At 41.1% G+C, this 24,742-nt stretch overlaps 1 protein-coding gene across 3 annotated transcripts in view; it reads left to right on the top strand.

Moving 5' to 3' along the window:
- Nucleotides 1–24,742, top strand: part of PLEKHM3 (pleckstrin homology domain containing M3) — a 250,326-nt gene that overhangs the window by 182,626 nt on the left and 42,958 nt on the right. For all 3 annotated transcript variants that reach the window (XM_089671288.1, XM_089671285.1, XM_089671298.1), the window contains exon 7: nt 4,277–4,434. In XM_089671288.1, coding sequence (XP_089527414.1) covers nt 4,277–4,434 — 158 coding nt within the window. The remainder of the gene's footprint in view (nt 1–4,276; nt 4,435–24,742) is intronic.

Below are 24,742 nucleotides of genomic sequence, written 5' to 3'. Positions count from 1 at the left end.
AGCATCAGATGAAAATTAAAAAAAAGCATATCCTCGTATCCAGTTTGCTATATGCATGAGTCACTTCTGACAGTTTTTCTAGACACCCGGCAATCCTTGGAGACCGCCCAAGCCAAAGTTTAAACAGGCCCATTTGGTTTTCTATATCAGGAATCCGTTGCACAATAAAAAAAAAAAACAGAATTTAAAGTGTTACTAAACCCACAACAAAATCAGTCTATATATGCAGTAAAACATGCTTGTTATACTCACTGTGGAACCTAAGGGGTTAATCCTCTGCATTGTGTAAAATGGACGTTTGATCCTGTCTTCTGTGATTTTCCCCTTCTTCCACATTCCTCATTTTATCTCCTGATAGGACAGAGCCTCGGGAAAACTCTGCACATGCTCAGTTTGGTGACTACTGCTAAAGAGTTTTTTCCTTTTCTTGGGAGAGTGCATGTGATCAGCACAGGACCAATCAGTACTGTCCTGACAGTGGGTCAGGGGTTATGCAATCTCATAGGGCACTGAGAGGAGAATGAAAACTCATTCTACAAGCTTTATCTAGTGCTCAGCTGGATACTGATAGTAGAAGTCCCAAGACTGCTCTAGCTGCTGATGAGAAAAGGTATTTAGCAGTTTATAGTTACTAAAATAATTGCATTGGTGGGAGACCAGATATAGTTAATGCGGGGTCCTGGGTTTAGTAACACTTTAAAAGCAGGTCATAGTCAGGAAAAACAGCAATATAATTTAGTAAGGCCAGGCAAAGATGGCAGCAGAGTCTTTAGTAGCAGCAGACTACTGGCAGAAGACTCCAACTCCAACCAAGCATTTTGAGTGCTTGGAGCAGGGAGTTGTTATTTATGCTGACACCCATCATCTAGACCAGCCTTTCTCAACTTTTTCAACACAGAGGAACCCTTGAAATAACTTCCCAATCTCACGGAGCCCTTGCTAAAATTACCTTACAACTCTTGATACATTAGTGTGATGGTCCATGGAAATAATGCAGCTTACACTTGTGGTCAATGAGAAGAATTCCGCTAGCTAAAAAGATCAGTGGTGTCAGTGTGAACTTTATCTGAGAGGCAGAAATTTCTTATTGCTCAAGGAACCCCTAGCAAACTCTGGAGGAATCCTAGGGTTCCATGGAACCGTGGTTGAGAAAGCTTGATCTAGACAGCATAAGGAGTAATATCGCGTGTTAATAGACATAAGTGTAACAATGGTTTCTATTCTGCACTATTCTGTTGTAAAACTACTTTGTATTGTTTGTATGTGTCTGGATTTGGGAGATTTACGCTCACTTACTATTCAGAAAATTATATTACCAATACAGTGGCGCTTTTCCAATACAAAAAAACAAATATACAAGTGTAAACAGTGGAAATATAAATTCCAATTACGCAGCTGCCCCTACACACACTGGTAATACAGTACGGTATATATAAAGATAGGCACTTGCAATATTCCTAACAATACATAAAAAATTCCTATACACATATTTGTGCAAAATTATTAACTTAAAATAAAATAGAATAAAAGTCCACCAGAGTTAATAACTCAACACCACTTGTGTCCATAAAAAAGTGTGCACTCACCAGAGGGTTTTGACCCCCTTTTTACAGGTAGGTCAAACAGCGTATGATCGCCCAAGGGTGCTTTTTGTCAAGGAGTAGTTTCCATATCCTTCTTCAAACGATCAGCTTAATATAGCACACTCAGTAATGAAGCAGGGAACATCCATTAAAAGCATCTAAGTGTAGTATTTATTAGAGGTATCCACATACAAAAGTAAAAAATAATGTACACTCACATTGCAAAGTACCTATAATACCGGCACCAGTGTATACAGCCTATATTAAATGTTAATCACCACACCACCTCCGTGGGCTAGCATCTGTTCCAAGCCTCCGATCCGTGGGCCAGAAGTGACGTCATAAACTATCCGGAATTGACAGTCCCGACACTTCCAAGTACTTTTCACCAGAGCGGTATCTGCCTGCAGCCTCTCGGTGGCTGGGCCTTGGTGCCAAGGGACCACATATTTGCACACCCAATGTAAACAAAATGTGCGGAGAGCCTGCATGTTTATGGCACTTTTACCAACACCTTACTGAAAGGTCCCGATTGCTACTTGTGGTTGGGAGCTTTCTGATCATATGGCTGCCGTGACAGACAATCACGGTGGTCACATGACCCTAAACCCTGCCCATCCTCCCAAAGTCTCAAACCCCTTAAAGGACCAGGAGGCGTTGGTGCAAAGGGGTTAAAATGAATCTGTAGCCAGGCTATGATCATTCAAGAATGTACATATTCTTGAGGTTCAGGCGGTGGAGGTGGTGGGTATTAAGGAATGCCTGGCTCTATATGCCGATGACCTCCTCTTGTTTTTAAATTAACCTGGTCCCTCCCTGCGAGCAATGTTCCATATCTTTGATGATTTTGCTAGATTGGCTTTGGCTTACAGGTAAATTGGGCTAAGTCCAATATCCTTCCACTAAATTCAGGTGTCACTGCTGCAACAGGTTAACAACTTCTGTTATAATGGGTCTCGCAATTCACTTATCTGGGAATACAGATCACAGCGAGAGTGTCAGACTATTTTCAATAAGTTTCCCTCTCCATGCTAGGGGGAATTAATTTAATCAAAATGAAAATACTCCCAGTATTCTTGTACTTTCTTCATAATGCTCTAGTATAGGTCCCACAAAGGTACTTTAAACAGATACATGGTCTCTTTAGCTCCTTCATCTGGGGTCTTTCCTCTCCCCGGATGGGGCTGAGGGCGTTACAGGAACCGTGGGGTCAAGGGGGATTAGCTCTTCCCAACCTATCTAAATACTACTTGACAGATGGTTTTCGGTAAACATTGGCTGTTGGGTGATGACGGCGACTCGGCCATGGTGTTGGGGCTGCAACCTTGGGATCCTATGAGAGCCTCAAATTCTTGCCATATCATGGGATCATCATCAAAGTCCAACTTCTACTACTATGAAGGCAATTAAGCGATGACCTAACTAAGCCAGTATCCATGATCTTTAAGGAACTCTTCCCTACCATTCCTCCTTCTGTTGCAAAGTGTGAAGCTAAATGGATAGTGGATGTCCCTGACTTTCAGGGGAAGGACTAGAAGGACATGCGGGATTACCCCTTCACTCATTTGGTCTTGGCTAAAGATTAATTTTAAGTTTTATTCACTAGCCAAACTGTCCTCTATCTACCCTTTGTTTACAGCCGAGTGTTGGTGTTCTTGCTATTCACTCGTTGATTTTGCCAATATTTTCTGGCGTTGCCCCTTAAAGCGGAACAATACTAACCTCTGTTCCAGCGATGCGGCGTCCCTCTGCTCCCCGCCCGGACATCTGACATCTTCGAGTGGCTGGCTTCCAGGTCCCAAGCGCCGTACGCTGTCTTTTGCCGGGCAGGGATAACGTCACTCCCGCGCATGCATGGGAGTTCAGTCAGATCTGGCAATGCCAAAGTTACTGAATTAATTCTGAGCTCATTTAGGCATGCATCCAAGGGGCACTAAAATAGGGGGAGACGTGATTTTACCTCTTCAGACTGCCTCCTAATAATCTAACAAAGTAGCTGTAGGGGGTTGCACACTTGCCATTCCAATAAATACACCCCCTGTTGTGTTTGGTGGGCAGTACCACCGCCAAACATGACCCATTCAAGTGAGTAGGGCCGCCCTGCAACTGGGTGCACTGTGTGTGGTTGCAGCACAGTGGTGGTCTTCCCAGCCACCTGTCAACCTTCTCTGCAAATCAGTGTATCACGGATTGCTTTTTAGAAGAACATTAAGGGCTGTGGATAATCTACAGAGGGCCCTTAGTCATTTTGGCACACACTGTAACCACTTCCCCCGTCCAAGCAATGACTTGCCTGCCTCAAAGCTTTCTTATAGCTAATTTAGCACAGGGCAGTTGCTTGGGCAGAGAAAATGACTTGTATGACTTCAGTTCAGTGTTTCTGCTGAAAATTCAGTGGATGAATTGCTCTACAGTGCGTGCAACTAAATTTCAGTGAGGACTTGCTTTAAAGCTTACTTACAGTGTGTCAAAAATATTTAAATACTTTATAGTACGTAGCATTTCCACATTTACACTTTAATGTGGTAAAAGAGACAATCCGGTTTTATGATTTTTGGCCTTAACCTACATGAATGTGCATACTGCTGGTAGAAGATTTACTCTTTTCTTTCCTGTAAACCATAACAAACTCAGATAAATCAGATTGTTTTGTAGTTTCAAGGAAGTTCACACTTCATATTTTATTTACACAGGTTGTTGAAGGCAAGTTGGCTCCCTTTCTCATGAAGGTGATCAAGTTTGCCACATCCCATGTGTACAGCTGCAGTCTCTGTAGTCAGAAAGGCTTCATCTGTGAAATATGCAACAATGGAGAGATCCTGTATCCCTTTGAAGAGAATTCTACAAGCAGGTACGTTTTCATGCTATATACTGAATAGTGTAAATTGATAAATAAGTGCCATCTATGTGTGGTGATCATCAACAAGCTATACAGTATTTTCTTTCTCAGCTGAACAAAAAGCCATCGAGTATTAGTTGCTTTGTAAACAGATGTTAAGCTAAATGCTTTAGTGCTTGACGCAAAGCAAAACTGCAGGGTAAGAAGAGTTTATCAGTTTCTGCTGAAATTGGAAAAGACATTAAACTTTGCAAGCCTAAAATCCCTTAAAAAACAGTATACTTCACCCACAAAATAAATACATCATTTTTGGCCCTGTGTTTCCGGTTTATGTTTTTCTATTTATGGTATGTTTTTAACCATTTAATTTACACTGTATACTTAACACTATGAAGGTATAAAATATTTTTTGTGGGGTAGCAAAGTTTAATCAAACAAAAACAGACATTTGTTAGTTACATATGTATGCACCCTCTCAGCTTTGCACATCTGAGTCCTGCAGTGTTACCTTTTTATCTTGTCAAATTGTTCTTCCTCTGTCAGAGAAATGTGCTAATTTTGACACATATTCTCAATTGAATTGAGTTTAACAAGGCCAATCTGACTGATATGCGTTCTTGGTTTGAAATCAGTTCAGTGCTTTTAGCTGTATGTAGGGTCCTTATCCTGCTGTAAGGTAAACCTCAGATCTAACCAGGTTCCTATTCTCTGTTGATGAAAAGCTCCCCACCCAGCAAATGATTTCAGTGATTCAAAAAAATTCAGGGAGCAGTATGGAGTCTGTGTTGTCTGTTACAGTGCATTCATAATTCTAAGGAAAACACAATGCAGTGAAAGGAGAGCTTGGTCATGTGACTGGGTTGCTCTCTTCAAAGCACTATACAAGGACAGCAAGAGACTGATAGTACCTGTACTTGACCAACTTACGTTGCTTGCATAAAAAAATAAAAACCATGCTGCATTAATGTCTGTTTTTTTTAATCTGTTCAGCTTTAGTGAATCAAACATTTTCAGTTTTTTGGGGGGGGTTTTATTTGTATATTCATATACTGTATGGACATACTGTACGTTTTTTGGACACGTGCATGACACCTATATGAGTTTGGAGGATGTCCCTTTCCAAAGCTAAGTTGAGGGCATTAAGAGGAAGGCTTTCCACAAGAATTTGCAGTGTGTCTGAGAATGTGTACCCATTTAGCCAAAAGAGCATTGGTGAGGTCAGGTACTGATGTGGAAGGAGTGGACCTGGCTCGCAGTCGGTGTTCCAATAGATCCTAAATGTTTACAACCCATTCTGCTGCCAATATTTATCAATGGGGATTGCATGACTATGTACTTGGTTTTGTGCACTTGTTACAATGGGTGAGTTACAGCACCTGAACTCTTAACATTGAAAAGGGTGCCCAGATACTTTTTGGCCATATAATTTGTAAAATCTGTTAGATTTTTCAATTGCAGAACTGTAAACTAAATCCCATTTAAAGCCATTCTAATTCTAGGATCCCAAAGCGTTGTGAATTCTTAGAAACAGAGGCTTGTTAATAACAAATAAGACACCAGGAAGCGTGGACTCCCGGTACTACGTTGGTTCCAGGATCTGCAATAGAAAGTCTTTGTTGAGTGCAGGTACCCTGTCACTTGTCACCTGTGAAAGACAACAAGTTTCTAGTGCTGTTACTAGCAACATAAAGCTTAGAAGAATACTGTATAATTTACCACTGATAGATTCATTTCTTCATAGTCAAACCATCCATTCTAAAGGTGCATGTGTTATATGTATTATTTCAAAGTGCAGGATTTAAAGCGAACCTTCACATGGATACTCAAGCATAAAGTAAAGGCACCTTTCAATATGTTTTAAAGGACAATACAAATTCAATATTTACCGTTTACTGCAGGCTTCGGTGTCCTTGAATTCATTCATCAATGTTTCTGATCAGCACACTTCTCCCTGCGGTTATTGTTAGTAAGGGCAGAGAATTCCCTCTTCCTGTAGTTCCTGGAATACTCTTCCATACCGTATCATAGGTCCAATTAGATTCAAATAAATGTAAGGAGCAGTCCCATAAATATAAATAAATCAGGATGATAAAATGGAATAATCAAAGGTGACTTTGTTGTCCGGGTAGAGGTGGAAATGAAATGCGCACTCACCAGACGCGCATATTAAATGCGCCTTGTATGTATTAATCCTGATCTTAGGTGGTAGGAGGTCTTCCTTCTGTTGGAACCCAGATGAGTTGTCCTTCTCACTCAGATATGCCTGTGTGGTCCTGGTGGGTGCTGTCACTCCCAATGGACTGGGTGGTAGGTGGTGATCCGTCTCAACACTGGACCTGTAGGCTAGAGTACTCCCCCAGGGGACAACAAGGATACTCCCATAGTGTAGTAGGTTAAATTTTATTAAATAAAAAGGTGCATCACATTTGAAAGTGTAAAAAACCGTTGCAGACAGTTGTCTGTAAGAGGACTGACCAGCTGGTATATTGTAATGGCCGCCGGAGCTCCACGATGCTCCGGCGGCGTGACGTCACGGCGTGGTGTGGCTCCTCCGGAGCATCGTGGAGCTTCGGCGGCCATTACAATATACCAGCTGGTCAGTCCTCTTACAGACAACTGTCTGCAACGGTTTTTTACACTTTCAAATGTGATGCACCTTTTTATTTAATAAAATTTAACCTACTACACTATGGGAGTATCCTTGTTGTCCCCTGGGGGAGTACTCTAGCCTACAGGTCCAGTGTTGAGACGGATCACCACCTACCACCCAGTCCATTGGGAGTGACAGCACCCACCAGGACCACACAGGCATATCTGAGTGAGAAGGACAACTCATCTGGGTTCCAACAGAAGGAAGACCTCCTACCACCTAAGATCAGGATTAATACATACAAGGCGCATTTAATATGCGCGTCCGGTGAGTGCGCATTTCATTTCCACCTCTACCCGGACAACGAAGTCACCTTTGATTATTCCATTTTATCATCCTGATTTATTTATATTTATGGGACTGCTCCTTACATTTATTTGAATCTAATTGGACCTATGATACTGTATTTCATCTATTTACTCTATTAGCTACGAGCGCTGCACTTGCTATATACATTGTCTCTTTCATAGGGTATTGGTACCTAATTCTGTGCATAGCAGCTTGTTTATTTATACTAAGGCGCTTTTTACTCTTTATATACTCTTCCATACCCCCCTCTGTCCCCGGAGGTGCCCTCACACTATCTGCAATCAGAGTATATCTATGTCCCTGTGTGGATGCTATATGCAGCCTCAGGGGCACAACCGGGTACAGCCACATCTTCTAATTCATTTCAAAGGATGGCTGTACACAGCAGCTGCTGGTACTGGGAGAGTGATTATGCAGGTTATGCACGGCCCCTGTACAGCCATGTGCATGACTCCTAACTGATATATCCACTGACTTGCAGATGTTTGGGGAACAGGATTCCCAGGTGCCTGCAGCAGGTTTAGTATTATGGGGGAAAGTCCACTTTAAATATCTGTATTTTCTGTACCAAGAAAAATTTCCCCAGAACAGACGAAAAGACTTTACACTGGTTTAAAGTAAGCCTATCATCAGTTCTACCTTATGATTACAAATGTCAGGCTGTAATGTAAACATGATATGTAGCTGCACCATATAAAGAATGATTGAAAAGTTGCACATGTGCAACTGAGTATCTGTTATTGTTTCAGACACACATAATCACTGTACATGGAATATTACTATAGTTCTACCTCTTACTTTATACAAACACTTCACTCTGTATTCTGCAAGTTAGATCAGCTTTCAAACAGTGTTTAGAGCATTGTGAATGTTAGGAGGAGACATAGCAGCTACTTAGGTTCAACACTTGTGAAAAAATAGCTTTAGCTAAAAGCAAAGTGTTTGGGAGGATTTGAGGTTCTTAAACTGTAGGAAAAATATTAAATAAAATACTTTTTAAGATCTAATATGGTACATTACAGCCCAACTCTTACAAAAAATTATAGGCAAAAAGTTAACATGGGTACATAGACACTCAAGAGCTCCAACCCTTCCACACTTCTTCAAAAATGAAAAATAAAAGTTACCATTTATATCAAGATCAATAGTGATGTCTTGGTTAAAATGTTTGACATTTTTACAACAAGATTAATCCATATGCTACATTAAATAAAAGCCAATACAGCAGCTATAGAGTATGTTATCTATTGCTTCCTTCCCTAACTTGCATTTCATTTTTTCTAATTTGGTGAATGCTAAATATTGTTTTGAATACCAAAAGCCAAGAGGCTGTATTGAATATACAGGTCGGTAGAGATCCATGTGAATGTACATCCATCTACTTGCGCTGCTGAAATTAATTTTGTACTCTAAATAAAGTGACCCTTGATTTCAGTATGACCCCAGGTATCAGATAAAAAATCGCCTTGCCCATTCAAGACAATGTGACGCCCCCCACTACTGATGCCCATAGATGCTGCTCTCCTAAATGCTCCATTCATCTCTCAGATTCTTCACAAATACCTGGTATTTTCCCCCAGGATGCAGTGCTTAGGGCCCAAGCAGACATTTACCAGGCTCTAACATGTCATATGGAGGAGGGGAGAAGGTAATTTCCCTGTTTAAAGCTTCAACATGGACTGACAAAGTAATTAGATTCAGAGCCCCAGCCAGCAAACACTGCAGTGGGGGAGTGCAGGGAAGGTAAGTATGAGTGCACAATGGCCTTTCAAAAGAACTGCCATTTCGCCCTGATTTGGCAAAGTGACAGGTTATTTTTAATAATTACAGTTGCCATGTGGTTTGCCTTCTTCCATGTGGGTGCATTAACTGTATTCTCTACTAGCAGTTGCTTCTAGGACAATACCATACTCCACCCTTCCTCCTAGATTGTAAGCTCTAATGAGCAGGGCCCTCTGTTTCCTCTTGTACCAAATTGTATTGTAACTGTAATGTCTACCTTCATTTTGTAAAGCGCTGCGCAAACTGTTGGCGCTATATAAATTCTGTATAATAATAATAGTAATAATAATTAAAGGCCCCTTTACACCTATGCTCTGAGACAACACAAAATATTGCCAAATACATACTGTACATGTTACTGCATTGTGGAGCCATTCATTTCTAATGATATGCAAAGGAAAAAAGGCAGTACACATGTGCTGCAGCTCACTGCAACATATGGTAACACATTAAGGTGTTGGTTCTGGTTCATTGGCAGCCCATTCCAATGAGTCATCTCAATGCAACACCTGTAAGATGTGTTTTCCAAACATGTCCTCCTAAATTAAATATGCAAAATAACTTCTAAATAACATGAAAACAGACATTAGGAGCCACATATACAATCAAATATACTTTATTTGTAGTTTTATTTTAGGATAGTACTCAACACCATATACCTTGCTGCTCTGAAAAAAAATTTCAAACATACCAGATAATAAATGTAACGTTAAGTGTACCAGGTCACCTACAGTGAAGGAAATAAGTATTTGATCCTCTGCTGATTTTGAATGTTTGCCCACTCACAAAGAAATGATCAGTCTAAAAATCAAATGGTAGGTGTATTGTAACATTGAGAGACAGAATAGCAACACAAAATTCAAAAGAAATGCATGTCTAACAAATTATGCACTGATTTGTATGTTTATGAGGGAAATAAGTATTTGATCCCCTATCATTCAGCAGGATTTCTGGATACCAGGTGTCTTTCATACAGGTAACAAGCTGAGATTAGAAGCAGTCTCTTAAAGGGAGTGCTGCTAATCTCATTTTGTTACCTGTATAAAAGACGCCTGACCACAGGAGCAATCAAACAATCAGATTCCAAACTCTCCACCATGGCAAAGACCAAAGAGCTGTCCAAGGATGTCAGGGACAAGATTGTGGATCTACAGAAGTCTGGACTGGGCTACCAAACTATTTCCAAGCAGCTTGGTGAGAAGGTGAAAATGGTGCAATCATTTGCAAATGGAAGAAACACAAAACAACTGTCAGTCTCCCTAGGTCTGGTGCACCATGCAAGATCTTACCTTGTGGAGTGTCACTGATCATGAGAACAGTGAGGAATCATCCCAGAACTACACGTCAGGATCTTGTCAATGATCTCCAGGCAGCTGGGACCACAGTCACCAAGAAAACAATTGGTAAGACACTACGCCGACAAGGATTGAAATCCTGCAGTGCCCACAAGGTCCCACTGCTCAAGAAAGCACATGTCCAGGCCTGTCTGAAGTTTCCCACTGAACATCTGAATGATGCAGAGGAGGACTGGTTGAAAGTGTTGTGGTCAGATGAGACCAAAATCAAGCTCTTTGGCATCAACTCAACTCGCCGTGTTTGGAGGAGGAGGAATGCTGCCTGTGACCCCAAGAACACCATCCCAACTGTCAAACATGGTGGTGGAAACATTCTGCTTTGAGGGTGTTTTTTTGCTAAGGGGACAGGACAAGTGCACCTCATCAAAGGGACAATGGACGGGGCAATGTACCGTTAAATCTTGGGTGAGAACCTTCTTCCCTCAGCCAGGGCATTGAAAATGGGTCGTGGATGGGTGTTCCAGTATGACAATGACCCAAAACACGGTCAAGGCAACAAAGGAGAGGCTCAAGAAGAAGCACATTAAGGTCCTGGAGTGGCCTAGCCAGTCTCCAGACCTTAATCCAATTGAAAATCTGTGGAAGGTGCTGAAAGTTGGAGTTGCCAAACGTCGGCCACCAAACCTTAATGACTTGCAGAGGATCTGCCAAGAGGAGTGGGCCAAAATCCCTCCTGAGGTGTGTGCAAACCTGGTGGCCAACTACAGGAAACATCTAACCTCTGTGATTGCCAACAAGGGGATCAAACACATATTTCCCTCATGAACATGCAAATCGGTGCATAATTTGTTAGACATGCATTTCTTTTGAATTTTTTGTTTCTATTCTGTCTCTCAGTGTTACAATACACCTACCATTCAATTTTTAGACTGATCATTTCTTTGTGAGTGGGCAAACATTCAAAATCAGCAGAGGATCAAGTACTTATTTCCTTCACTGTATATACAGTAATGTTTAACTAGGAAAAAAAAGTGGGGAAGGGGAGAAAAGAATGAGAGGATGAGTAAAGCAAAAGAACAGGAAACCCCCAAAATATCTTTCAGATTAAAAAAAGACTTGAAAAAATATGCAGTTTAATAAACAGGTAGACTTAAAGTGGTGGTAAACCACTGATATGAAATATTAACAAAACACATCCTTCTGTAGTGTGTATTTGTCTCAATCAAAACCATTGAGTGTCATTTCTTTCTGCTGTCTCCTTCCCGTGCTACCCACAGTATATAAGTCACTGCTGAAAGGTTTTCCCGTCTCCAAGAGATAGGCACCCTCAACTCTCCATGATTTCTGTATGCTGTGTTGATTCCCTCCAATCAGCTGTCAGAGCTCTCTATGCATTGTGTGACTTTAGATCCCTATCCCTTGCTTTGTGAAAGCTCAGAACAGCTGTGTAAATTCAGAACTTTGAACTAATGTAGAGGAGAAATGACTGAAGATAAACAGGTACAGCTTATATAGGAGGATTTGTTTAATCTCTGTGGATCACCTGAAGCTAGTCACTTCACTGGATATATGTATTGTTTAAACCCACTTTCAGCTAGACAGTTTTATGACCTCAGATATTTAAAATGATTACACTATACTATAATATGTATCCCTGTACAATCGGACAACATTTTGAAACATCAACATGTTATGTTTGATCAAAAGTGCCATATTATTTGTAGCTGATACTCACAATCCAGAAAGAAGCAAAAGGATCTCATTAGGGGCCAGAGCAAGAAGGGAACATAGAGCAAGGTATCAGAAAAGGCTGACTTGGGAGGGGGGAAAGCACAAAAAAAAGCAGAGTGGGAGCCAAATGTTGAGTACATAGGATGCAAGCAAAGACAAAATGGCAGCTAATCAATCATGAAATGATGAAGGGAGAAAGAGATAGCTGACTATGGATCAATGGGATAGGAGGCAGAGCTGTGGTTTGTGAGAAGTGAGGGATGCTGGTGCAAACTGATCATTGGCCAGGGTACCAAGGCAGAAGACTGAGTGAGAGATGATTGTGGGGAGCAGTAGACTAGGCTGGGGAAGAGTTGGCTACGATTTAGGAGTTGAATGGAGAGGCGCAGCTGATTATGACTAGGAAAGAAGGAGGGGGGGGGGCTGCAAGATCATGCTTTATGTATACTGGGGACAGGGGTGGGAAGAGACAGTTGACTGGAGTGGCTTCTGGGACATGGTAGCTTTGCTGAAAGCAAAGAACAGGAAATAATACCTTTTTTCACTGTATGATGTTTTCAGGGGTCATTCCTCTTCATCAACTAATGGCAATGGGAAATGACCCTGGGACAAAGTGATTACTTGTATCAATCTGTTCTCAGGCAATCCATAAAAATATTTAAACACACGGCAACTTGAGAGGGCAACACATAAAGGAATGCTAACTTGGGAGTATTCCCATTTGAAAAACAATTAGCGAAATATAGGAATTCTGTAACAGGTAAACAATGAAGTTCATTCAACTTATGAAACTATTTGTGCAGTCATAAATTATTGTAATCTCTCAGTAGAGAAGCTGCACGTCTTTCAGTTCCTTCTTGGAGTATGAGTATACAAACAATACTTGTTTGAATATAAAAGCCATTACCCACTGTCATTTCTTTAACTCACAACACATTTTATTTGTCTATCTTTAGCTTTGCCCAAATTAAAACAATTATATTAATCCAACACAGGGGCTGACTTTTTTTGAAAATGCAGAAAAGCATATTAAACCCACTTTTAACCACATGCCGCCCAGTCACTGTAGAAATACATTGGCAGGGCGGCACAGCTGGGCAAAACCACGTTTTAAAATGTGTGTTTTCAAAACAGGTAGGGGGCGCCCTACCTGTCCCGCCGATCACAGCCGCAGATGTCAGTCGCCGGGTCACAGCCGATCGTTACCGGCTGTGTCCCGGCGATTAGCGGCAATTACTGACAGAGAGCAGGGCTGCAGTAGCTCTGCTCTCTGTTAGTTCCCTGACAGCTCCTGACAGGCTGATAGGAAGAGAAGAGTTTATCTCTCCCGATCAGCGATGTTCCCTGCAGTACACACCCCCGCCCCCTAGTAAACGCTATAACTTTCACGTAAACCAATTCATTTACACGTATTAGGGTTTTTTTTAGCAAAGACATGTCGCAGACTAAATTTGATTTTTAAATTTTTTTTTACTAGACATGTTTTATAGCAAAAAGTCCAAAATATTGTTTTTTTTCCTCAAAATTGTCAGGCTTTTTTTGTTTATAGCGCAAAAAATAAAAATCACACAGGCGATCAAATATCACCAAAAGAAAGCTCAATTTGTGGGAAAAAAAGGATGTAAATTTCATATACAGTTGCAAGAAAAAGTATGTGAACCCCTTGGGATTACGTGGAGTTTTGCATGAATTGGGCATAAAATGTGCTCTGAACGTCATCTAAGTCACAACAATAGAAGAACACAGTCTGCTGAACATAATACTACACAAACATTAGATGTTGCCACAGTTTAATTGCACATAACATGTAAATATTCACAGTGCAGGGAGGAAAAAGTATGTGAAGCCCTAGCTTAATGACTTTTCCCAGAGCTAATTGGAGCCAGGAGTGAGCCAACCTTGACTCCAATCAGTGTGATGATATTGGATGTGTTGCTGACAGCTGTCCTGCCCTTAAAAAACACACACCTGTTTTGGGTTTACTGGTTTCAAGAAGCACTGTCTGATGTGAACCATGCCTCGCAGAAAAGAGCTCTCAGAAGACCTACGATCAAGAATTGTTGACTTGCATGAAGCTGGAAAGGGTTACAAAAGTATCTCCAAAAGCCTTGATGTTCATGTGTCCACGGTAAGACAGACTGTCTACAAATGGAGAAAGTTTAGCACTGTTGCTACTCTCCCTAGGCGGGGTCGTCCTGTAAAAATGACTGCAAGAGCACAGCGCAGAATGCTGCATGAGGTAAAGAAGAATCCCAGAGTGTCAGCTAAAGACCTACAGAAATCTCTGGCACATGCTAACATTTTTGTTGACACATCTACAATCAGGAGAACATTAAACCAGAATGGAGTACATGGGAGGACACCACGGAGGAAGCCATTGCTGTCCAAAAAGAAGATTGCAGCACGTTTGAAGTTTGCAAAAGAGCACCTGGATGTTCCACAGCACTACTGGCAAAATATACTGTGGACAGATGAAACCAAGATTGAGTTGTTTGGGAAGAACACACAACACTATGTGTGGAGAAAAAAAGGCACAGCACACCAACATCAAAACCTCATCCCCACTGTAAAACATGGCGGAGGGAGCATCATGGTTTGGGGCTGCTTTGCTGCCTCAGGGCCTGGACGGATTGTTGTCATTGATGGGAAAATGAATTCCAGAGTTTATCAAGACATTTTGCAGGAAAACATACGACCATCTGTCCGCCAACTGAAGCTCCGCAGAGGATGGGTGATGCAACAGGACAATGACCCAAAGTGTACAAGTAATTCAACAAAACAATGGCTGCAACAGCACAGAATACGCCTTCTGGAGTGGCCCAGTCAGAGTCCTGACCTCAACCCAATTGAAATGCTGTGGCATGACCTTAAGAGAGCGATTCACATCAGACATCCCAAGAATATTGCTACACTGAAACAGTTTTGTGAAGAGGAGTGGTCCAAAATGACTCCAGATCGTTGTGCAGGTCTGATCTGCAACTACAGGAAACGTTTGGTTGAGGTTATTGCTGCCAAAGGAGGGTCAACCAGTTATTAAGTCCAAAGGTTCACATACTTTTTCCTCCCTGCACTGTGAATGTGTACATGTTATGTGCAATTAAACCATGGCAACATCTAATGTTTGTGTAGTATTATGTTCAGCAGACTGTGTTCTGCTATTGTTGTGATTCAGATGACGTTCAGAGCACATTTTATGCCCAATTCATGCAAAACTCCACGTAATCCTAAGGGGTTCACATACTTTTTCTTGCAACTGTATGTAACGTATTGCATGACTGCACAATTGTCAGTTAAACTAGCGCAGCGCAAAAAAAATGGCGTAAATTGCAGTATCTATACCATAGTTTGTAGACGCTATAACGTTCACATAAAGCAATCAATATACACTTATTGGGATTTTTTTTACCAAAAACATGGAGCAGAATACATTTTGGCCTAAATTTATAACTAACTTTGAGTTTACTATATATTTTTTATAGCTGAAATTAAAAAATATTGGTTTTCTTCAAAATGTTTGGTCTTTTTTTGTTTATAGCGTGAAAAATAAAAAGCGCACAGGTGATCAAAAATACCACCAAAAGAAAGCTCTATTTGTGTGAAAAAAGGACGTAAATTTTGTTTGGGTGCAGCATTGCATGACCGCGCAATTATCAGTTGAATTAGTGCAGCGCCGAGTAGCAAAAAGAGGCCTGGTCATTAAGGGGGGTAAATCCTCAGGAGGGCAAGTGGTTAATTACAGTGACTGGATGACTTTAAACATACAGTAAAACTGCTCACTGCCATAAAAGCTGCTAGCAAGTATAAAGACCTAGTGGTCTCTACACAAGCAGCTCTCATTGGCCCATCTACAGTGGGGGAAATAATTATTTGATCCCCTGCATATTTTGTAGGTTTGCCCACTTACAAAGAAATGAAGGGTCTATAATTTTTTTCATAGGTGTATTTTAAATGATAGAGATGGAATATCAACCACAAATCCAGAAAGCACATGATACAAATGTTATAAATTGAGTTGCAGTTTAGCAAATAAAATAAGTATTTGATCCCCTACCAACTGACAATAATTCTGGAGCCCACAGACTGGCTATGTGCTCATGTGGTACACAGATTAGTCCTGTCAATTTAGGAAGGTGCTCCTAACAACAACTTGTTATGTGTATAAAAGACACCTGCTCACAGAATCTCATTCATATGACATCCTCCCATTCTAACCGCGCATGCGCGGGTCCGGGAGTGCGCAGCGCGGAGATCGGCTTTGTGCTGTGTCCCTCGGACACAGCGGAGCACCGATCAATGGAAAGAACCAAAGAAGTCGGCTCAGTCATGTGATGAGCTATGTCAAATCACAGCTGACCGCATGTAAGTAGGGAAATGCCGGTTACACTGTTCAACAAATTTTTATTTTTTGCCAGTTTTGGAAACAAAAGGATCCATTTCTTAATGAATTTCACATTCTGAGTTCAAATATAACAATGAAATTTGTCAATTGGCTCTAGTTTTTCTGTAAACAGAAAGTTTTCTACTATAGGCGTAATGACTACATAATGCACAATAATTATATAGATAGATGTCTTTCCACAAATATAAAGCAAGTGATATTGACTACATAACAAAGCCTAAATGGCATAATATATTGCATAGGATTACCAAGAAAAATTATAGCCATAAGCTAAGTTGAATCATTTTAATACTTAGGATTCTCACTAGTTTTGTCTTCAGTTTGTGTCGGTTTTGCTTCTCTTGGCTTTTCTCTTGTATTCGAGGAAAGGGCTAACCCTTACAACTGCACGTGACTACACGCTTCGTGGTTGAGTCAAGTGAGGAAGAACCTGAAGGATTCTGGTGCTTTAGGAATTGGTAGCCCCTCTCCATGAGGAACTGGACATATTGCCGATGGAATATTTGGATAGTGCACAGATAACTTTTTCTTCTTATTTAGCCCTTTTACAATTGGAGGCACCATACAAAAGTAACAATTACTAACATGATCTGTTGGCTCTCTCCAAATCATTGGCACAGCGAAAGGCATAGATGCCTTTTTTCCATTCAACCATTGCTCCAGTGCCGTCCCACAAGAATTGCAGCATATATGTGGTGCCCAGCTCTTGTCCTGGTCTCCTATCTTGCAGTCAAAATACAAGTTGTAGGCTTTCTTAATCATTCCTGCTATCCTCCTTTTTTGTGAGATAAAAGTTATTTCACCGCAGATATAGCAGAAATTATCTGCTTTATTCACACAAGTTCGAGGCATTACTGAGTAGCCTATATAAGCATAAAACGAAATGTAAAGACGCTGTCGAACTACAATCAGCTACAGATACTGCAGCTTTTATGCAGTGAAGTGATGCAATTAAAGGCTAATATTGCATCATCTCAGTATACATGCAATTTTCTATTGGTCACCAGTATCAATTGCGCAATATGCAGCTGAAGTTGCATCATAATTTTGAATGGCTTACGTCATTAGATGGGTGAATATATCATGGAAACTAGAGCCAATCAACATTTTTTAGGGTCATTTTCGTTTTCAGCACCCCAAAATTAAGATTAGCTAATTTTATGCCCAAAACTTTTTACCTGTTGAACAGTGTTATCGGCATTTCTCTCCTCACGAGCTGTCACGCTGACAGCTCAAGAGGAGAGAAGAGATGGTAATCGGCATCCCTCAGAGGGGACATGTACACTGATCATCAGGGCACTGATGATCAGTGTGCCTTGATGATCTGTGTAGCCCCAGCAGTGCCAGCTGTCAGTGCTCATCCATGCCACCTGCCAGTGCTCATCAATGCTACATTTCAGTGCACATCAATGCCACATATCAGTGCCCATCTGAGCTGCCTTTCAGTGTCACCCATCAGTGCCAGTTAGTGCCACCTATCAATGCCAGTTAGTGCCACTTATTAGTGCTGCCAATCAGTGCCGCCTATCAGTGTGCATCAGTGCCGCCTATCAGTGTCCGTCAGTACTGCCTGTCAGTGCCGCCTATCAGTGCCATATATGAGTGCTGCCTTTCAGTGCCCATCAGTGATGCCTGTCAATGCTCATCAGTGCCACCTACCAGTGCCTCCTCATCAGTGCCCATCAGTGCCACCTATCAGTGTCCATCAGTGCAGCCTATCAGTGCCCATCACTACAGCCTCATTAGCGCACATCAGTGAAGGAGAAAAATCACTTATTTACAAAATTTTATAACAAAAACTAAGAAAAAACGTTTTTTTTTGGTCAAACTTTTCAGTGGTTTTTGGTTTGTTTAAGAAAAAATAAAAACCCAGAGTTGATTAAATACCACCAAAATAAAGCTCTGTCACGAAAAAATTATAAAAATTTCATATGGGTACAGTGTTGCATGACCACGCAATTGTCATTCAAAGTGCAACAGCGCTGAAAGCTGGAAATTGGCCTGGGCAGGAAGGGAGTATAAGTGCCCTGTAGGATAGTGGTTAATATACTTAGGCTCCATGCAAAAGCTGCTCCTAGGGGAGTTTAGCGTTTTGCCTGTAGAAGCAACTAATGCTATCCTATGTGTCCATGCACATTAGGTAGTCTATAGGCATTTTTTTAAGCTCAGCGTTTAAAGGCAGAAAATAAAAGAATGTTTTCTACCAAAATCACTGGCATTTTTTTAAGCTTGTGTGCATGGAGCCTAAGAAATGCATAAGTAGGAAACAAAAATCTACATCAAAAAAGAAGTATGGCCAAAACTTTCTTGGATCACAGGAGTGCAGTTTGTTGTGAATTCCTGTGACCCCCTTTTCAGCCGATAGTGGGCCTGCTGTAGGCTGGCATCACTCAGTCGATACATGGTCTGGATCGATCCCATCTTTACAATCCAGATGCTTGGACCAGCAGCTGACTCAGCCTCTTAGTGAGCTGCTGAGAGCCTGAGCCAGGCACTCCTGCCCCCTCCACAACCTGGCAGTTTAGTGAGTGTTGGAGGGGCAGAGCAGAGAGCCAGTGACTGAGAACTAAGCAATCAGAAGTCTTTGATCTCTCAGTTCTCGGTCTTTGAAGCAGCATGGGACAGATACAGCATTGGATCGATGCGGCATAAATAATTGGCATGTCCACCTTTTGCCTTTAAAACAGCATCAATTCTCCTAGGTACCCTTGCACACATTTTTATTAGGAAACTTATCAGGTAAGTTGTTTCAAACATGTAAGGGAACTAATCAAAAGTTTTCTGTGGAATTACGCTGTCTCATTTTCTTTTGTCTCTTGATGTAATCCCACACAGACTCAACGATGTTGGCATCAGGGCTCTGTGGACACCATACCATCTTTTCCAGGACCCCTTGTTGTTGTTCTTTTTTTTTTAGCTAAATATATGTCATGATTTTATTACTTTATCTGATTTATTGAGGTAATTGACCTACTGCAGAATGAATTTAGAACCAACAGTATCCAGATAGTATTGCATGATGGATAATTACATGCCTCTATTTTCACCTTTAGTGAGGCCATTAACTCTGATGGAATCCCCAGCTCCCATGTGCAGAAATGCAGCCCCAGACCTGCACATAACCTCTAACATGCTTCACTATTGCCTGCTGACACTTTCCCTTGTACTGCTCTGTAGTTCTTTCAGGAACAAATAGCCACCTGTGACAGGCAAATATTTCAAATTTAGACCCCTCACTCTAGAGTACCTGCTTTTTTGCTCCACGCCGGTTCACGTTTTTCAGGAATAGGCAAGTCACTTTACCTTGTTTGCACATCGGAGATATGGATTTTTTAGCTGCAAGTCTTACATGAAGACCAATTCTGCAATTAGCAGTAAAGGTCTGCATACCACTATTATCTACACCTTTTAGCAACTAAAAAGAGTTTTTTTAGGGTGCTTAAACCCCTGCCCTGTGCATCAATCTGTTACAGTGATTTTAGATATACACTCACGGGCCACTTTATTAGGTACACCTTGCTGGTGCCAAGAAAATATCCCCCACACCATTACACCACCACCAACAGTCTGAACTGTTGATACAAGGCAGGATGGATCCATGCTTTCATGTCGTTTATGCCAAATTCTGACCCTATCATCTGAATGCTGCAGCAACCAGTTTGCCCATTCTCCTCTGACCTGTGACATCAACAAGGCATTTTTCATCCACAAAACTGCCACTCACTGGATATTTTCTCTTTTGCGGACCATTCTTTGTAAACCCTAGAGATGGTTGTGCCTGAAAAATCCCAGTAGATCAGCAGTTTTTTAAATACTCAGACCAACCCGTCTGGCACTTACAAGCATGCCACGTTCAAAGTTACTTAAATCCCCTTTCTTTCCCATTCTGATAATCAGTTTGAACTTCAGCAAGTCATCTTCACCACATCTATATGCCTAAATGCATTAAGTTGCTGCCATGTAAGTGGCTGATTAGCAATTTGTGTTACCAAGCAGTTGAACAGGTGTACTTAATAAAGTGGCCGGTGAGTGTATAGAGTAAGCATACCACATAACAAAAATGCTTTAGCAATAAAGTTGTATTACGCATATACATACAATTATGAAATAGGTACAAATATAAGTACAATTATGTCATACCACGTATGTTACAGTATAGGTATTAACAAAAATGCATGTATATAGGTTCAATGAGCACCACTTAAATTATATAGTAGCTGATGTTCAGGAATACACACAGGAATTCAGTACCCGTAAAAGAGTAATGAAAAGGGTAGCTGAGCCAGACCCTGGTGAAAAGAGAGAAGAGGAGGTAAATCCAACGTTTGTGGGATGTAAGAACCCCCTTTCTCAAGAACCTGCTTCCTAATTTGCCATCTGAGCACATGTTCCTTATATACAATGGTTGCTTCTAGCAGCTGCTTCCCCTGCCGTATATTTTTGACATCACTTTCGGTTCCAGTTTCCGTGAGTGACATCATTTCCGGCTCCTCCTTGCTTTCAAGATTTGCCAAACACAGCATGGCTGGGCCATGTGCCAACCAGCTTCTGATAGATCAAGACTGCACAGGGACAGGGCAAAACTTAGCACAGCAAAAAGATGCATGTAATGTGGTACAAAAAATGCTTAACAAGAACTCTGATGGCTATGATTAGGAAAGGAACAAGTGTACAGCAGGTAAATATAGTATATTAGAAGAAGCAATATGCACCCAAGTTAGGACACTCTACACATATTTAATACAAATATACAGCACAGTGCAAAATTTGTAAGCAGGTGTAAAAAATGCTGTAAATTACGAATGCTTTCAGAAGTAGAAGTGTTCATGGTTTGTTTTTATCAAATGACAAAAACGAAAAGGAAATGAACAGAAGAGAAATCAAATCAATATTTGGTTTGACCGCCCTTTGCCTTCAAAACAGCATCAAATGTGTCGACAATTGCTCACCTCCCTCATGGTATGGCAGATCTCCAACTCTATATACAGAAATGCAGCCCCAAACTTGCAAGGAACCTCTACCATGCCTCACTGTTTCCTGCAGAAGCTTATTATTGTACCGTTTTCCAGCCGTTCGTTAACAAAATGCCTTTTGCTACAACCAAACATTAAAAATTTTGACTCATCAGTCCAAAACACTTGCTGCCATTTATCTACACCCCAGTTCCTCACCCCAGCTCCTGTGTTTTCATGCATAGAACATGGAAACAAGGCTAAGCGACTCAACTATGAGTATGAGTGTATGGCCAACATAAGTTGGCACCAGACCAGATTAAAGAAATACTATAAGGTTTCATTCTTCATTCATACCCTTTGGGTATAAAGTGTCTAGTTTATAAATCCAATATAATTCCCTGTGGAGTTTCAGCCTAGCCGTGTTCCCCCCCTACCTAAGGTCACCCCTGCAAACTTCAGTTCAGTGTTCACCAAATCTGATCCAGATCTCACATGAGGTTTGTCCAACATATACCTGTCCACAGGGACACTTGAGAAGATATATCACATTCCTGTAAGAGAAGTTCATAAATTATTTGATTGGAAATATTTTTCCTTATCTTGGGTATGTAAAATTGTTGTTTCTTCTTACAAAATTACATTGAGTGCAATGCCTGCATGAGTACTAACCCCATGGTGTCTGATAGGTGCATAATCAGTTAGTATCTGAGGTCAGCTAATCATTAGAAAAAGCAACATGGACCAATCTGTCTCTAATATTCCATGCTTATTTATGCACAGAGATAACTCTTTAAATGTATCTGTCAATTTTGGCTCTCTACTCAGAACATGCCAGTGCTTCATTATAACATAATGCACCTGAGGGTTAATATTGCAAGTATACACCTCAATGTTTCTTTGCTACAAAGTTTCCGGAAACTCCTGGAAGCAGGAACTGGAAGTGATGTCACAAACAGACTGCATGGGAAGTAGCTGCTAATAGCAGCCATTGTATATAAAGACCATGTGCTCAGATGGTAAATTAGGTAGCAGGTTCTTGAGAAAAGGGGTTCATACATCCCCCAGGGTCTTGCTCAGCTATCCTTTTCATTACTCTATTCTGGATACTAAATATCTGTATAAATTCCTGAGCATCAGCTGCTATATGATTTAAGTGGTGCTCGTTGTACCTATATACATGCATGTATTTTTGTTGGTTGGATTTAACAGTGGAGCAAATACCTATGCTGTATTATGCTTGATGTTATATGACATACAGTGAAGGAAATAAGTATTTGATCCCCTGCTGATTTTGAATGTTTGCCCACTCACAAAAAAATGATCAGTCTAAAAATCGAATGGTAGGTGTATTGTAACACTGAGAGACAGAATAGCAACAAAAAATTCAAAAGAAATGCATGTCTAACAAATTATGCCCTGATTTGCATGTTCATGAGGGAAGATTGTAGACCTACACAAGGCTGGACTGGGCTACCAAACTATCGCCAAACAGCTTGGTGAGAAGGTGACAACACTTGGTGCAATCATTTGCAAATGGAAGAAACACAAAACAACTGTCAGTCTCCCTAGGTCTGGTGCACCATGCAAGATCTCACCTTGTGGTGAGAATTGAGACTGCATGTATGCCACCATAGAAAGCAGCTTCCTATGGTGATACAGGGAAAAGAGGAGGAGCTGAGAGTACTCCTGTTCAACTGCTTGGTAACACAAATTGCTAATCAGCCAATCACATGGCAGCAACTTAATGCATTTAGGCATATAGATGTGGTGAAGATGTCTTGCTGAAGTTCAAACTGATTATCAGAATGGGGAAGAAAGGGGATTTAAGTGACTTTGAACATAGCATGCTTGTTAGTGCCAGACAGGTTGGTCTGAGTATTTAAAAAACTGCTGATCTACTGGGATTTTTCAGGCACAACCATCTCCAGGGTTTACAGAGAATGGTCCGCAGAAGAGAAAATATCCAGTGAGTGGCAGTTTTGTGGAGGAAAATGCCTTGTTGATGCCACAGGTCAGAGGAGGACTGGTTGAAAGTGTTGTGGTCAGATGAGACCAAAATCAAGCTCTTTGGCATCAACTCAACTTGCCTTGTTTGGAGGAGGAGGAATGCTGCCTATGACCCCAAGAACACCATCCCAACTGTCAAACATGGTGGTGGAAACATTCTGCTTTGGGGGTGTTTTTCTACTAAGGGGAGAGGACAACTGCACCGCATCAAAGGGATGATGGACGGGGCAATGTATCGTCAAATCTTGGGTGAGAACCTTCTTCCCTCATACAGGGCATTGAAAATGGGTCGTGAATGGGTTTTCCAGCATGACAATGACCAAAAACACATGGCCAAGGCAACAAAGGAGAGGCTCAAGAAGAAGCACATTAAGGTCCTGGAGTGGCCTAGCCAGTCTCCAGACCTTAATCCGATTTGAAATTCTGTGGAGGGAGCTGAAAGTTCAAGTTGCCAAACGTCAGCCACCAAACCTTAATGACTTGGAGAGGATCTGCCAAGAGGAGTGGGCCAAAATCCTTCCTGAGATATGTCTGACCTCTGTGATTGCCAACAAGGGATTTGCCACCAAGTACTAAGTCATATTTTGTGAAGGGGATCAAATACTTATTTCCCTCATGAACATGCAAATCAGTGCATAATTTGTTAGACATGCATTTCTGCTGAATTTTTTGTTGCTATTCTCTCAGTGTTACAATACACCTACCATTCAATTTTTAGACTGATAATTTCTTTGTGAGTGGGCAAACATTCAAAATCAGCAGGGGATCAAATACTTATTTTCTTCACTGTACTTGGATATTTGTACCTATTGTATAATTGTATGTACAGTATATGCCTAATACAAACTTATTGCTAAAGCATTTTTGTTACGTGGTGTGTTTACTCCATATATTTAAAATAAAGACCAATTCTGATCAGAGTTCTCTGAATCGTAGATGGGTACACCAGGATTCCACTGGTTTCTGCTAGGTCTGAGCTGATGCTGCCCCTTAATATCTTTGAAGGGAAATCAGCATGATGTGTCATAGGTTTCCTTGGCCAATTATTGCCTTTTCGGTACTCAGCATTGCTTGTTTCTTTGTGCTTCTGCAGGAGAACTTAAAAAAGCACATTTGGAAATAGAACCACAGACTGGGGCAAGGTGACACCACTGTATTATTTAACTGTAACAAATAAGGTTGTGCCATCCAT

Source organism: Staurois parvus, unplaced genomic scaffold, assembly GCF_062004578.1.
Source record: "Staurois parvus isolate SC_StPar_1 unplaced genomic scaffold, SC_StPar_1.0 ptg000011l, whole genome shotgun sequence".
NCBI lineage: Eukaryota > Metazoa > Chordata > Amphibia > Anura > Ranidae > Staurois > Staurois parvus.
The sequence above is the reverse complement of the archived record's forward strand: the minus strand, read 5'-3'. Positions and strand labels throughout refer to the sequence as shown.